This window comes from Toxotes jaculatrix, chromosome 2, assembly GCF_017976425.1.
Source record: "Toxotes jaculatrix isolate fToxJac2 chromosome 2, fToxJac2.pri, whole genome shotgun sequence".
Classification (NCBI taxonomy): domain Eukaryota; kingdom Metazoa; phylum Chordata; class Actinopteri; family Toxotidae; genus Toxotes; species Toxotes jaculatrix.
In genome coordinates this window covers 22,155,440-22,172,164 of record NC_054395.1, presented here as the reverse complement: position 1 = coordinate 22,172,164, position 16,725 = coordinate 22,155,440, and the positions used below count along the sequence as shown (strand labels likewise).

Here is a 16,725-nt window from a genome sequence, read left to right as displayed (position 1 = left end):
TCAGTGTGTGAGTGTGTGTTCATGGTTCTTGGTATGTCTTGGCTTCTTTCTCTCATGTCTTAGCTAATTCTGCGCTCCACAAACCTCAGCTTGAAAAGGTCTCCTTGATTTAGGTTTCCATGCAAGACAAAACGTTAATTTAGGTTTCTCCTTCATTGGCATTTAAAAGTATTCTCAGTTTTCAAAGTTGAGTGACTCACCCAAGAAATTGCAGCCCAGTAAACTAGTGTCAGACGCTTTGTACAGAGGTTCAGACAGATTGACAGGAGCTGCTCGCCTCAGATGCTCCTTGCAGATCCCATTGCTGACGCTGCCATTCAGGAGCCAAGTGACATTTTGAAAATGATTCTGACGTCAAAGAAGACGCGTCGGTGTTGAGTGCACAGTGACCTTTTTGTCTCTGTGTGTATGTTGGTGAGAGTCCAGTGTGTATCAGCACAGAGGAGCATTGACAGGGGAGGAGACTGTTCCTCACCCTCAACCTTTCTTTTTCATCAGCCCCGCCCTGTACATCTACACACCCTTACTGGATTAGACCAACCAGACTGGACTGATCTGGACTGGAATGGGCAACACGTTGACCTGTACTGGGCAGGGCTGTCCCGCTCTGGGACCCTTTGACTGTCAGCAGCCTCACAGACACTCCCCTCCACATGCTGACATCCATCCTGCCTGGAACAGATGCAGGGTAGTGTGGTGGGCACCCTTCCACCTCATCTAGTGCTACCACACATCTCACAGACAGTGGAGGCTGAGTGGTGGGTCAGAACTTTGAATAAAGTTTGTGAAAAGTGAACACGTGGAAGGAAGTAGAGCTGAAATAGTCATGAAAAAAACATTTAGAAAAAAAGCATTACACTTATATTTATCTATAAAGTCAAGTGGCTTGTCACCAGCACAAAAACTTCTTTCTCCTATTTGTCTTGTACACTGGTAAAGCTGAATTCAGTGGACATGCTCTGCATACACTACTTCCCTCTGTCGTTCTGCTGAGGGAGACTGGCTTTTCCAGAGGTGTAATTCTGTGGCCTGTGAGAGGTGTGTTTTGGTTGCCTGTGAAATGTTCTCTCAGTGTGGGTTGCGTTTTATTTGGGAAAGGGAATGATTTGGTCTGCAGTGTTTTTGGTAGCTGCTGAATGTTTTTCTGCGGTCGCCGTGGAACACTTTGCAGCACGCAGTAAAATGTTAGCAGATCACAGTGTGCTGGTAACAATGTTGACATGAGTTAAGTGTCAAAGTAATTTTGTGGTCTGTACTGCAGATGGGTTTCTATAAAATTAAGCGACCAAGCTTAGCGACAGAACAATGTATGCATGTGCATGTTTATGTTTGCATGTGTATGTATACTCATGTGTTAGTGTTTATGTATGCATGTGGGGGTGGTGTGTTGTTTGGTCCGGGAGACACTGTATTCGACATGCGTTAATGTCTAATCAATCAGTCAGTAATTTATCAATCATGCAGTCAGGTGTATGGCCTTTATGGTCTTTAACTGGTCTTGTCCACCACAATGATTGGTTAATCCCACCAATCAATATATGGTAAAAAAAAATCAATACATTCACACTTCAGAGACCCTTCGTCAGTACAAAGAGTGATCAAGCCTGGATCCGGAAGATTAAACTGCATAATCCTCATTACAATATGGCGTTCTGAGGACAGGGAATGATTGAAACTTGTTTTGAAAATGCTATTTCAGGCTTTGGGTGCTGATGACTCACGAGGCAGACCTGTGTTTGTTGAGACCTCCCCCACCCCCTGTGGAAATGGAAAGAGTTGGAGTATTTTTCCAGCACCAGCAGTTAGAAATTCCCCTTGCTCGTGAAGGTGTGTTAGTGTTTAGTAAAATGCACTGAGAGGAAAAGATGGGCTCCTGCTCAGCTTTACCCTGATTGTTGTGCAAAACTGCCAGTTGGGTTACACAGTGAAAGCCGCCATTGAGCGTGGCTACAGTAGGCTTCAGTAGTTTCTGGGACAGTTAGGCAGTCATCTCCACAGGCAGGTTTGTAAACCCCCTTGTTCTCCTGTGTATGTGTGTGCGCGTGTGCGTGTTGCCCTAATTGCCAATCTGTGGCTGCTTCCTTTACAGTAATGCTGTGGGCTACTGTACCGTGCTGCATCCAGACAAACAGAAGCTTACTTCTCTGCACTGTGCCTCATAAACGTCCTGTTATAGCTGTTGTGGTGGCAGGGGGGGAGGCTGTGAATTGGAGAGGCCACTTGCTAGTATGCAGCGAGTCACGTGTCTGATGATAAATATGAAATTTCCTCACGTCTTCACTTCAATGTGTGACTTACTGTAAACTCTGAGTGTTCTCTTATGACTTGCATTGTATCTGTGTAGTTGGCAGCCAGATTGAAATAGCCTTGAGTCATACTGTAGGAAAAAGGTCAGTGACTGTGTCATCCCTCATCCACAGCTTTTCTTCCTTGTCCTGTCGGCAAGGACACAACAGTGTCTGGGGAATAAGAACCGCTGTTTAACCCGTGTCTTCCAGCTGTCTACATGCGCATTCATGTATATTACATTTACTGCCTATGACTGAGCATTGAATGGTGCGTCGTCTCTTTTCTGCAGTGCAGACATGAAGGACAATGGCCAGGATGCCCATTTATTTACTTGTTAATTCATTTGACATTTGTAAGTCCACTTTTGTCTGCACCGTGTGCCTGCTGAAAGGAAAAGTAGTTCTTTATGGTTCATCGTGACCTACCTACTATAATATAGATCAGCATTGTTGCCATGGCAATAGCCTCTTCTTCAGTCTCTCAGGGCACACTGTAGAATTACCCCCTAGACTAACTTGATTTAACTGGGACTCCACAAGGGCGATGCCACTCTGATATTAACCCGTCAGTCTTTTTATGTTTAGCTTTCTCCACTTGTTGACAGATACAGTGTGTTATTACGGGAACTGAGAGCAGCCAGCCTGTTTTTTCCTCTCTGTTTTGCAGTGTATGTCTGCTTATCGCTTTTTTATATAGCTTATCACTTTTCTTACTACTGCCGTGGTTCCTACTGTCTATGAAACCACTACTGTATCTCCCGCTATATTTCTATATTAGTGTTGTGCTTTCACAAGAGTAGGCGATGACTTTCTTCAACACTTTCCAGCCATCTGCTGCCTCCCCATCCTCTTTTCAACCTCTCAGTCTCTGCCCCTGTCTTATCCCCCCAGAATCACATGGTCCTAATCTGTTGGAGCTGGAGAAATCCTCCCACTTAGTGTGGGAGACATGTCAGTGTGCCTGCTGTGCCCACTGGCCTGATTTAGGGGGAGAGGACAGGCCTAACAAGATGACTTACCCCGCCCCCCAGCTCCTGGGAAGCCATGATGCCAGTGAAACTTGAGGCGCCACTAATTCTTAAACAACACAACACACATTTTCCACAGACGGCTCCACAATAATGGAGGGGTTGACAAAGAGAATGTGACTGGTTATGATAACAGAGCATGAAGAGAAATAGATAAATATAGATTTGTAATCTGGTGCCAGATGCTACTGTACATGATTGAATGAATAGCTGTTGATCCGTCTATATTTGTGTGTGCATGATTGTGTGTGTGTGTGTGTGTGTGTGTGTGTGTGTGTGTGCGTGTGCGCGCGTGTGTGTTAATAAACCCTGTGGTGAACCGGGAGTTGGAGCTTCGTTACTCTATGAGGGAAATCTGCTGATTGTCAGATTGAGGATCTGTCCTACTGTAGATCCTGGAGCAGCTGTTGTTGTACCGACACCTATATTTCCTCTCTCGGCTCTGTTTCCTTTTTCCGTGTGTGTTTGTGAGTTAGATCCTCTTAAAGTGATGCTCCAACCATTTTCTTTTTTTTTTTTTTTTTAAGTAGAGCTAGTTAATCAATAAGTTGATCAACAGAAAATGAACTATTTGATAAGTAAATAATTTTATTAATTTTTTAAACAAAAATGTAAATTATTTGCTTGTTCTAGCTTTTCAAATATGAGGATTTTACCCTTTTCTTTGTCACACATGATAGTAAACTTAATTGAACTGAAGTTCTAGATTGCTGGTCAGAAGGAAACAGGACATTTGAAGATGTCACTTTGGACTGTGAAAGCAGACTTCTCTCTGTTTTCTGGTATTCATGTTGATTAATTTCTGTTGAAAACAGGCATCGGAGCATTGGCCAATATTTGTATGTCTGTCTGTGAGAGTTCATAAGTTAAGTGGCTCAATGGCCATTATAAATATAAGAGCCATTAGATATGAGATGGCTACTCTTCAGGGTAACAGACCGGAAAAACAAGATCAATATGAATCTGGGTAGAGAGAGAGCAAAACAGAGACATGGACACAGGCAGAATGAGCAGAGCAGAGAAACTGGGAAATTTGATGGTGATATGGGAATAATGAGGTGCCACACTCTGAAAATGTGTCATTGGGATTCAGCTACATCTTGGGGGGGCCTGGGTGAGGTGACGGGAGCGGGGTTGTCAGCACAGCCTCACTAGAGGATGGTTTGCGGGGAGGAGACCTGATTGACTGGCTGCCTGACTGGGGAGACTCTGCTGGATCTGAGTGATCTGTCTCCCAGACAGCACTGGGGCGAGAGGACTGTACTCAAGGGATGATGGGAAATAAATGACTCTGAGGGTATCGCCTCAGGGCTCACGCTGACTGACAGCCAGCTAGGTTTGTGCAATTTTTTTTTTGTGTGCGTATGTGTCTTGTGGGTGTTTGTGAAAAAGGAGAACAAGCATGTGAAGAGCACTGAGGCATTCACAAGTTTTTAAAGAAACAACAGCTGCTGTATCATATTAGCTGCTGCCATGAAAGTTAATGAAATTATGACGCAGATTTTGGGTCAGCACTGAGGACTGCTTGGTGATGAAATAGGTTATTTTTTAATGGTAATTACTTTTTTTCAGGCAAGACAAGGTAAAGGACAAAGACTTTGGATACAGTTATGAGAGATCAAGGTGCAGTTAGAAAACCAGCATCTGATGACCTGAGGGTTCTGACTGACTGTAGTCAGTGAGCGGGTTAGAATATACTGGTGAACCAAACCATTAAGTGCTTTACACACTTAACACAGACTCATACTCTTAGTGACATAACAGATACATTCCTTGGGCTTTTCTTGCGTGACAGTGTCGCCAGAAATTTGGCAGGGTCATGTGCTTGTCGTTGAGTCGGTTGAGAGTATCCTTACATTTCCAAAATGTCCTTGTCACATACCTGAAGGTATTTGAATATCTCTGAGAGTCAGGTACACGTCAGCCCTTCACTATGTTAAGAAATGCACTGTAATGCAGCCTTTCAGGTTACAATCCAAAATATTCACTGGGCTCTCCGGGTGCTGTTTGTTCGGTTCGCTTCCTGTGAAGAGCGTGTTACATCACAGTCACGAATGAACGGGTAAGATCACAGGGTGTTTGTTGCTTTGTTTGCCTAATTAAAGGGATGTATAATGACTAATACTGGCTGAAATTGTTTCTCCAGTGAAAGGTTGTCACAGTAACAGCAACAGCTTATGAAGGGTGCGGAGGTGATAATGTCCTCGGACATGTAATTCCTGTCTAATTGTCATTTCATTCATCTGTTCCTCAGTAACTGGAACTGAGCAAAGGAAATGAATGAGCTCAGATCAGTGTTATCCAGTGTGTTTTCACAAAAGACCTCTTAAAATTACAATATTAATCTCATCTCTTGAAATCCCCTGAGTCCTAATTAATTAGGTGATGGACTCATACCTTCAAACATTTTTTTTTGGTTTTCATAAGTTTTGGAAGAATGACAGTGTCTGTTATATGGTCAAAGCTACTGCGTCTGCTGTGGGGCCAGCTGTAAGAGTATGCTGGGATCGCTGGGCCTCCACAGTGACACACACGTCACTTTGGCCTCAGGAGGAGGTACTTGGATCAGGTTTGGCAGGTGAACAGACAGGTGCAGTTCCTCGAACACACCTGGGAAAGGATAGGTGCATGTGTGTGTGTGTGTATGTGTGTTTGGGTGTCATGCAGGACTGAGCTTTGAAGGACTTTGTAGGGTGTGTGTGTGTGTGTGTGTGTTTGTTTGCCACAAAGACTAGCCTTAGTTGCACACACACACACACACTTTGGCAAACTGGGAGGGCAGGATTTGTTTTGATGTTGACTGGGTTGTGTGGGAGATTTTTCCACTCACTTGTTCTTTGGACTTTGGAAATGTGAAAGTGAACAGTCGGAGGCAAGGTAATCTATCTCAGAATGTACTCTAATATTGACTAATTATGTATTTTTTTCTGTTCTGAATTATTGCAAACTTTAGTAACAGCCTTTAGTGAAACCTTGAGATCACTGTGATATGATATAATAAGCTATTTACTTGTTCAGGTATTCACTGTGCATTCCTATGACACTGTTGAAAGATGTGTTATGTGCGATTTTATCCTTGGTTTGTGAGATTTTAATTAAGAAAAGCTATGAGTGTCGGCTCTTCTCTCTCTGCTGTGTCGTCAAGTTCCTGTTTGGTGTTAGGCAGTGTGATATGAGGGCCAGGTTTTGCTCTTAGGTAACCATGGCTACGGTGAGTTTCCATAGGTACCGGCCCCTATGTGTCCGTCTTCAGCAGCTGTTTGTTTTTCCCAGGAACGACCCCAGCCAGTCGTGGGTCAAAGAATTCTTCACTAGGCAGTTGTTTGGCTGAAGGACCTGCTTGTTTGCTTGCTCATAGGTCAAGGTTTTCCTCTGACTCAACCTGCGAGTCATCTCTGATTTAGAGATGGCATTAGCAGAGACCACAGCAAAAGGTTCGCAATATTTCTGCTGCCTGGGACTAAATTCAAGGATAGTCAGATTGAATATAAAACCTAACTACCGCAGGATTTGTGATCCTCTGCGGAGAAAACACAATTCCACATTTTTTTTCATCTCTGTATTCTTTAGAGCTGAGAGAGATGTTTGCAAGCCTCATCTTTTCCCTCCTGCCTGCTCTTATTCCGTTGTGGTGCAGAGATGGTGGGAAAGCCTGCAGTGTGCCGCATGGGGCAGACAGCGTAACAGAACTCATTACAGACTGAATTCTTTCCTTCCACTGCCTGGAGCACAGCTTAAAATCACCAATTTAGACGTGCCAAGGCTCTTGTGGGGGCTCGGTGCAATTTCGTGCTGTAATCCAGTTGAGAAAGAGTTGGGCTGACTAGATCGAATCCATGAGCCGGAAGGAACAGAGACGTGTGGCTTTAGTTTGCAAAGTTATTATCATAATCTACTGAGGAACATCACTCGTGGATAATGGATGGACACATCAGATCAAAACAAAGCCAAAAACACCCAAAGTGGCTAGAGCTCAGACTCACACACACACACAAAGTATTGTGATTGGTACAAATGCCAGATTTCTTTTTTCTTGCCTGAAATACAAAAATCATCTAACCACAAATGACTAAGGCCACTGTCACATTTACATTTAACTTGTATCCTGCATTTTGTATCTGTCTAGATTTATTTCTGTCTGGGCTGTGAGGCTTGTTGTTTCCTGGATGGAAATTTGAAGAAACAAAACATGTAGTTTTGCCTGGATTTTAGTGGATAAGTAGCATCCCATTTCTATTCTCTCACCACTTTTTTTTAACACTTCCTGTAACAACTTGTGAGTGCATGGCAACACAAAATCCTGGCTAAAAAACCTTCTATATTCTACTTATTCTCAGCAAATGCCAGCAAAGAGGCCAAAACCAACGATGAACTGATTCTACTAACAAGAACTGCCTGTGTCGCTAAAGCCTGATATAGCTTGTTCCTCAAAGTCATAAAGCCCCATTGTTGTTCAGCAGCTATTAAAAACACATCAGTGAACCACACTGTTATACTGTGTTCCATCATTACCATAAACATGGGCATTATAGTTTATTTTTGAGTTGATCGTAAGTACACCATCTTGGTGGCGTAAACACAAGTCAATTGCACCAGACCTGCAGCTGAAAAAAATCCCCAAGAAATAAACGTTTGACCCCAGTTTGAGTTACGTTTGTTTAAAACATGAATTATGAAATACATAACCAATAACAAAACTACAAATTTGTAACCAGATTTTCAAGATTTACATCTTTAGTAGGAACAGATAAGCTCAGCACTTAGGGTTAGTTTTGGTCGTTTTGTGAAATTTTGTGCATTTTTAGGTGTAAATCAATAAAAACAAATGAAACAAAATTCAGTCTGGTATCTTCCAGAGACAGGTCAAACTGATCAAACGAAAATCAGACGTTCCAGAAGGACACAATCAGAATCAGAGCTCTTTATTGTCCATCGCAAGGCAGTAGAAACGTGTCTTTGATGTGGCTCACACACAGCTCTACACTATTAAGCTACTTTCTCTGTCTCACACTCACGCACACAAACAACCCATTTACAGACAGTCCAGAGTCCATTGAAGATTAGATGTAGTCAGTCAGATACAGGCCTATCAGAGAATGTGATAGAAACCAATATGCAGCCTCTGCAGCTCTCTGTCTGCTGCCTCAGGCTCCGTGTCAGGATCGATGCTGCAGAGATTCTCCTCTCCTGCTCTGTGTCTGAGGTCAGCATCCTGAGCTCAAGGTCATTCACCTATAGTAATATCGCTGTACACCGCTGCATCGCTGTAACAGGATTACACTGGGTTGTGCATGTGTGTTTAGAAGAATCTCATTATATTGATCAATACCTGACATTGTCTTACTTCTTGTCTCATCTCTGCAGACCTCCCTGCCTCCTCTCTGCAGTACCAGTGCGGATCAGTGGACTATCTGTGTTCTCCACGGCTGGTAAAGAAAGGTCCAAGCCCCAGACCATGTCACGACAGGCCCGCCATCAAACCCCGGCCCCAGCCCTCCGCCTCACCCAGACCGCCAACCGTACAAAAACCTCAAGGTAAAATAAAATACTGTGACACAGTGTGGCCCCTTCAAGGTCAGTTTTGACATTGGCGCTGTCATTGTAATTGAAGGTTGCAGCGAGATCAGACCACTGCTATTGAGCTGTCATTTATTCTGCTCTGACAAACACTCTTCTATAACGTGGTATGTGTCAGCTGTCTGGCCTCACTCTGTCACTCACACAGCTCAGTAGGTCACCTCTGCGGGGACTGCTGGTGTAAAGCAGGGCAGTGGCTCCCAAGTGTTTGTGTTTGAAGAAAGCTAAATATAATAAACATGTGTTGTGTTTAAGGAGCTACTGAGAAACCTACTAGGACATAGATTCAATAGACTTGGATCCAATATTTAAGAGGCTCACAATTATTCAGAGGCCATAACTAGGGCTGCAACCAACGATCATTTTCAGAATAAGTTCATCATAATTTTCTTGGTAATTGTTTCGTCCGTAAGATGCCCTTGAAAATGCCCCCAGAGCTCAGTGTGACATATTCACATTGCTAGTTTTGTTTGACCAACAGTCCAAAGCCCAAAGATCTTCAGTTTGCAATGATATAAAACAGAGAGAAGCAGCAAATCCTCAAAATGGAGGGGCTGTGGACTACAGCAATTAACCAGTTATCAAAATGACTGACAATTAATCATGATGTAATCATAATGTTCATACTAATCAAACCAGTCAGTGATCCGCCCTGCTCTGTATGGATGTTATGTTTCTCTTCTTGTTGATTGAGGTTTTTTTCTTTATTATTTGTCACCCATCCACTCCCGCATCCAGATAGTCCCTGGCCAGTGCTCTTACAATTTTAGTAAAGAGTAGAGTAGAGTAAATCTTTAAAAAAAATCTATCTATATATCTATCAAAATAAAATAGCAGTAATATTAATGAAACTGCAAGTAGGTCAGTCTGTTACCTTAGGCAGGAAATACCTTAACTAATATGATAATCAAAACTGCCAGTAATATGAATTTGCTTAAAGACAAGGGAACTAATTATATCATGTCTTTCTCCTCTGGACAGAGTGAACTACCTTATTTTTAAGCACAGTTCTAATACTGACAGTACATTACATACAGTGTTTCCCACCTGACAGGATGAACTTCCTCTCCAAAGCCTTTTTATTCCACTCATAGCTTATCCTGAGAGAGCAACTCTCAAAACCCTAGCAGGGAAATAATAACTGGGGAGCAGGAAATTTTGTGGGACAAGAACTAAAATTGGACATAAATTCCCTCTGGTCAAAATGCAGGTACTGTAATGCAAGTTCCGGAGTCCCTAAAAAGGTTGCTGTAAAAACCTCTGCGGTCAGAAAATGATGAAACATGTAACTGCGTAATTATGTGATGAAGGAACCTTGTGACACTTTGTTTGCAGTTTGCAGTTTGTTTGCCTTGTTGCCAGGTTTTTAAATAGTTTTTGGACAACACAGAAACACACCACAATTCTTTAACTTTAGACACTTGTTCCACTTTATTCAGCCAGATCATTCCCCAAGTAAAAAATGAAATGAATGGTTACACCTTCTTAAATGTGTGTCTTTGCTGTCTTTTTTTTTTATCTTTATATGTAATTGTTAAATAAATACCTATTTATTTGCAGTTGTTGACCATACAAAATAAGTTATTCAAAGACATCATTATAACCCATGTTAATTTTGTATTTTTATATTGTAAAATGAATTAGAAACCAAACCCAATATTAATACAGTTGTGCTAACTTCTTGTCATCCAACAAATTAATATCCCAAAAAAAGTTTGAAACTGAATTTAGAAAACAAAACTTTGGAAAATAAGCAAATGAAACAGCCCTGTCTTTTCCACTGTGTTTATCACTACACTGTTTTAAAGAGAAGTCTGTTCTTTCATGTTATCTCAGTGACAAACACAGACACAGGAGACACAGGAAGTGCTCAAATTAAGTGTGACATATCATCAACATTTCCTGTTTCAGACAGTGAAATTGCCTACAGTGTGCAGGCATGCATGAGCGCACTGTGTATTTTAAAGACATCTCCGTCATTTGTCTGTCTGTGCTAGTCTAAGTGGAACCACAGTGACTTTACGCACAGATGTCAGCATCCTGTTCTGAAATAAGGAAGTTGGCAGATATCTGAAGCTCAGAGTTGGTCTCGCTCTGCACCGCTGCTATATGTTTCTTCCTGAGACTGTAATTTTTTTCTGTTTGGAGTTTTGTCTCGAGGATTTACGAGGAGACAAGCAGGCTTAACGCATGGACTCAGCCATGGAGGTTTTCTCACTCGGATTTATAGGTGTTACCTGATCGTTTTTGTTAATTTCTGCAGCCTCATCCGTCTCTCTTGTTCTGCTCTTCTTGCCTTGTCTGGACTTCTCCGTCTGTAGTGCCTCCTAAACCTGCGCACCTGCTCGCCCTCGGGCAAGACAAGAAACCTAAGAGGATCCCCCCAGCGCCTTCCAGGCCTTTGCCAGCACCCCCTCCTCCACCTAAGCCAAAGCCCAATCTAACCGCTCCTGGCCCGGGAGCACAGGGACAAAGAGAGGCCCAAAAGGTGGGGCTGCTCATCGAGAGGTTTGAGAATTCAAGGTAAGACACCATCAGGAGGAAAATTTATTAGAAATCTTGCTTGGCTAGTTTCTCAGATACATTGTTTGTCCTGTATTGGTTTGGGTTTGTGTGGGGTCTGTGGATGTACAGAGAAGTTTCATTGTAGTTTTTGTTGCTTTTGTATAAAACCTAAGAAAACCTTAAAAAAAACTCCAGTAGGAAGTACAGTACAGTGTACTGATTCTTCATTTTGCTACGATTGATAGTATACTACTTTCCGTAAAGCAGGTGTGACTGTGTCTTGTATTTTCCTAGGGTCCCCATCCTGGGGGTGCTCCCACGGTCCCAGCTGCACCTGTGTCTGAGAATGGACACTGCGTCTGACATCAATTCCTCCTGCAGCCAGGACACCACGGCAAAGGTTGCAGGAGACTCCTCCCCTGTGGACAAACTTGCACTTGGCACCTCCGAACAGACAGAAGAGGTGCCTGAACTTTCCTGTCTGGCTTCCATGCACATCGATGGCTCAGATGACGCTGCGCTGGACGACTGCGCAGAGGACGACATCACACACAGCATTGGTTGCCTTCATGATGTGGAGCGGGAGGAAAGCTCCTCCCACGAGCTCCTGGACAATCCGGACTCCTCGGAGCAGAACGGGAAGATTCCCAACCGGGACAGTGGCATCGACAGCCCGTCATGTACCGTAGAAGGGGAGGTGTTCCCCAACGAGGACGCCATTGACGAGGAAGATCATTACGACAGCGTCACTGAAACGGAGAGTGTGTCCTGTGTTACCCTGGGCAACAAGCGAGACTCAACGCAGGATGAGGACAGTGACTTGGATGAGGGAAGCAGTGGGGAGATGCACTCTCTGACAGACACACAGACTGGGTATCTGACAGATACACCCTCAGAGGCGTACAAAGTGAGTACCTCGCATGCTTAAGCCTCATCAAGTCATGACCATAAACCTGAACGACCATAATTTAAAGTCTGAATAAACCCCCACCCTTTACCTCGAAGGTGGTCATTAGTGTCTCCTAGTTCCCTCTATCCCTACACCTTCACTTTTTCATTTATATTTCATGTCGTTGTTCATAATTTTAAGGAATTTTCACAGCATGTTTAAAATTGAGCTCATCCTGCAGGTTTAAAAGCTTTGTCTCAGACAGTCAGACAGTCTTTCATGTAGTGGAAAAAGTAGCTTGTATCTATTATTATCTCAGCCTGGATGAACAATTTCAGCGAATACTTCTGCATGAAACATTAGACACCGCTACAGCCTCGGTTTGCCGGTCACAAGTGACTGACTTGTATCTAAAAGCAGCTCTGCTGTTACATAAAAGGATGAATACCTGCCCAAATTCTGTAACAGGAGCTTGAGATGGCTGCGAGATGAAAGAATCCAGAGACAGAAACCTCCCCACAGATGATCTTATGTTTCAGTTTTCTCTTGTCCTTCAGTTTGACTATTGATTGTAAACAACACTGATACCTCAAACAGGGCACATTCTCTTCCTGGTGGTGTCCTATACACAGTATGCCATCAGTGCTTCCTTTATAGGAGACCAACAGTTTTTGAATATACTGGCAGACCAAAGAAACAGAGATCCTGGAGGTGATGACAGAAAGAGGAAACAATGTCAAATGAGAAAAGACAAAACCTCAGATAGAAAATGTTAGACAGCATAAACTCAGGGGAGAGTTTTAGTAAACCAGAAGTGATGCAGACTTACTTAGAATTGCTATCATGGTTGTTAGCAGAAGTTACTTTCTCAGTTTGTTTTAAGCTGTGCATCACACCCAGAACTCACATGAACATCACATGAATACACAAACATGCGGCCTCTGCTGATTGTCCACACCCACAGTCTTTTGGGGAAAGGTATCGCCACTCTCCAGCGCTTCCTGATCCCAGCCCTGCTGTGCAGAGGAAGGGCGTGTTGTTGTTATGTGTGCGTGTGTGCCTGTGGTTCTTAGCCTTTGTGTGTATGCGTCTGCGTGAATGTCGCTGACACTACAACCGACATGTTAATGGCTAGAAAATGACAACCTTGTCACAGAGGATGTGGGTTTTCAGTGATGTGCGTTGCAAGAGGTTAAGAGACTGAAGAAAGCTTTTGCTGACTTTGTGAACCATCCACTTCGCAAACAATGAAAATTCTGAGTTTCACTTGTGTTAGCATAGTAATAGCTGGTAATGTTAGATTTTGACAAAGCACACAATTTTTCACGAAAATTTCACCCTCCCATATTTGCCGTGTATTCAAGAATGAAAGTGTTAGCGTGCATGTGTGTGTTTATGTGGGTGACATCTATTGTGAAACCCACACTGTTGCAATAGCCTCAGTGTTTAGTGGCCCTGGCGTGTGATCCATGTCACTGAGATTAACTTTATCAGCTTTATCAACTTTATTTAATCATACAGTTTTTGTCATCTCAGCTTCAACAAGACATGATGAGAGACAGAGACTGCTCTTCAGTTTCACCACATCAGCTAATAACATATCATTTCAGTTTCACAGGTTACCACCGCTGAACTAAACCAGTGACTAAAATATAGATTTGTGCTTGTGAGTTCACAGCAGTTGGCTGCGGATGTTACTGACTGTTACCTCAGCCGTAAGCTTTAAAGAAGAAGTCTGCTGATATTTTAGATTTTATTTTAATAGTCAGCAAATCCCATGAAAAAAGAAAGGCCGAAACAAATAATGAGCTGATCCTCCTAACAGCTGTTGACTGTGTAGGCAAAGCTTGACCATAAGCTTAGACCTCCATTGTTATATTTAAACTATTAAAAACACATCAGTGAGCCACACCATTGCACTGAATGATGTGTTCCTTCATTAATGGGGGCTGTAGTTTATTTTAAGTCGATCCCACATACACCATCCTCCTGAGGGCAGCTCACTGAAGCAGCTGAAATTCTACTCCTGTTTGAGTAAAAAAAAATCCTGGAAACAATACAAAATGGCCACCTGTTTTAGGTTACAATTGGGCAGATTGGTTGGTTTTGGTTTTTTGTTGACAAAGAACAAAACTGACAGCACTTATTCTCTAACATTTTGTAGGTTTAGGTTTAGCATTGTTTGGTTAATAGATATCGGGCATTTAATCAAATCAATTATTGTGCTTTAATCTCCAAATGATTGAATCTCCAAATATTAAATGAAGTGAAACCAGATTTCCAGTAATCCATTTAAAGTGAACCTCAGTTTCTCTATTCGTAGCAAAGCATTGAGCTTTGAAACAATGGAAGCAAATGTCAAAGCGTTCAGGCGACACCGAGCGATTGTATGCTCCGTTGAAGGTTCATTACATACAGTTTAGCCATAAATGGATTTGGAACAACAGCTTTAAATGGAACACAACATGTAGGCCACACAGCAGAACAAAAATATTTTCACTGACAAAAATCAGCCCTAAACAAAGCTGATTAATTTCACAGGAAACATTTTGTTTGTATAAATTCATGGCATAACAAAAACCTATACAAACGTATTATGTCGACATTCTAACAGTTTTTAAATCTTGGGATAAACAGCTTAAATAATTTCAGTGTAAAAAGACATTGCTACAAGTACTATCAAGGTCAAGGAGGAAAGATAGTTTTGGTCTGTACTGTATATTTTGGTTGACTGTGGTGAATAATGTGAAGGTTTCCTTAATATTATTATTAATTACTATAATAGGTTATAGTAATATGTTGGAGTGTGTATGTTTATCTTCTCTTTGCTTTCATGTGTCAGACATAACCCTTGGTGTTTGTCTGTTTCCCTCAGTGCTCAGAGACTCAGAAGCTCCTGAACATCGCCAAAGAGCTTCTCCACACTGAAGAGGCCTACGTCAAAAGACTCAACCTCCTCGACCAGGTAAGTGTCGTGCCTCCGTATGCGTCTCTTCCTCCATTAATGGCTTTGTGAGTTTGACAGTGTGTTTGGATGCCTCTGGTCCAAAATTCAATCTCCCAAGTGAGCCAGTGGTTGTAGTGATTGAGATCAGGGCTGAGCTGGATTAAAACTAGCACTGTGATCCACTGGACAACAACCCTTCCTCTGTTGACTGGATTACTCGGAGCAGTATAAGCACAATCATGTGAGAAACTGTGTGCGTGTATGCATGTGCGTGTGGTTTGTATTTATGTTTGTGCAGCATGAAACACTGAGCATGTGCACTAACCGTGAGTGTCTTTAAAGGGGCACATACACGTATTGGTGAGAGTTTGTTGCAGTGTCATGACCTGACAGTGCTCTATAACTATTTGTGCATAAATCCTGTGGATTAAAGATGTTTCCTGACTCTTAGCTGAGTTCATAATTAGAAATCTTGTTTGGTTTGATGCTGCTGCCCAGCTTTAGCTATCTAGAGGATGTCAGCTTTTTTTTTTTACACAAATATTATTAGAAATCTGCACCATGCTTAAACATCACAATAAAATTAAATCCTGTGCTGTAAGTTTTTAAGCTACAGTTAAGGAGATTATTGCATATTATGTTTTTGTATTAATCCTTATTGACAAAAGGACACAAGATCAAAGTGTGGTGACGGCCATTCAAGACAATTTAGCTAATTGGTGTAGCCTCCAGTTTATGCAGAGTTGAGCTGTTTGGAGCAGATTAGACTGAATGAATGACTGAACTGAACTTCTCTCATGCCTCTGATTCATTTCTCAGTCATTATTTTCTCAGTTAATCTATTCTATCCATTTGGTCTATAAAATATGAGGAAATGGTCAATAATGCCCTTGACAATTTCGCATAGTGCAAGTTGACATATTCTTATCATTTCTTTAAAAAAAATTAATAAAACAATAACTTGATTGTCAAAATTGATGATTTTCTTTCAGCTGACTAATCGATTAATCAACTAATCAGTCAACTGTTTCAGCTCTACATCCAATGCAAGATCATTTTCTTATCCCCTTATTGCCATCGTCTGTGCAAATCCCTTCGTCATGTTTAAGTCTCCCTCTTCTTTACAATAACAAGTCATTACTTCCTCCTGTTCACCACTCTGTAGTGTTTGATTATTTCTCACTTTTGTAAATGGGTTATAGTATTTTGCTTCAGCCTGTCAGTGTTGAGACTTTGTGATGAGGCTTCACTACCAGTGGTTGAGTCTCCTTCCTCTTTGCTCAGCTCATGTGGTAGAGGAGATGCACAGTGTGTCCTATCACAGAACAGCTATGGTTTATTTGTAACTGAGGGCAGAGAAGCCTCACAGTTAACTTCCTGTTTTTGACACACCACTTTCACGCGGCACTGGTTTCCATGGAAACAATAGTGCCCGTCCATTGTTGTGACTGGGAGGGAAGCATAAGGTCATGGATTGCTTTGTCCAAAAAT

At 42.2% G+C, this 16,725-nt stretch overlaps 1 protein-coding gene across 3 annotated transcripts in view; it reads left to right on the top strand.

The window, feature by feature from the left end:
* Positions 1-16,725, top strand: part of fgd (faciogenital dysplasia) — a 50,026-nt gene that overhangs the window by 20,675 nt on the left and 12,626 nt on the right. For all 3 annotated transcript variants that reach the window (XM_041054155.1, XM_041054144.1, XM_041054136.1), the window contains exons 2-5: positions 8,681-8,851; positions 11,215-11,416; positions 11,693-12,305; positions 15,163-15,252. In XM_041054155.1, the coding sequence (XP_040910089.1) occupies positions 8,681-8,851; positions 11,215-11,416; positions 11,693-12,305; positions 15,163-15,252 (1,076 nt within the window). The remainder of the gene's footprint in view (positions 1-8,680; positions 8,852-11,214; positions 11,417-11,692; positions 12,306-15,162; positions 15,253-16,725) is intronic.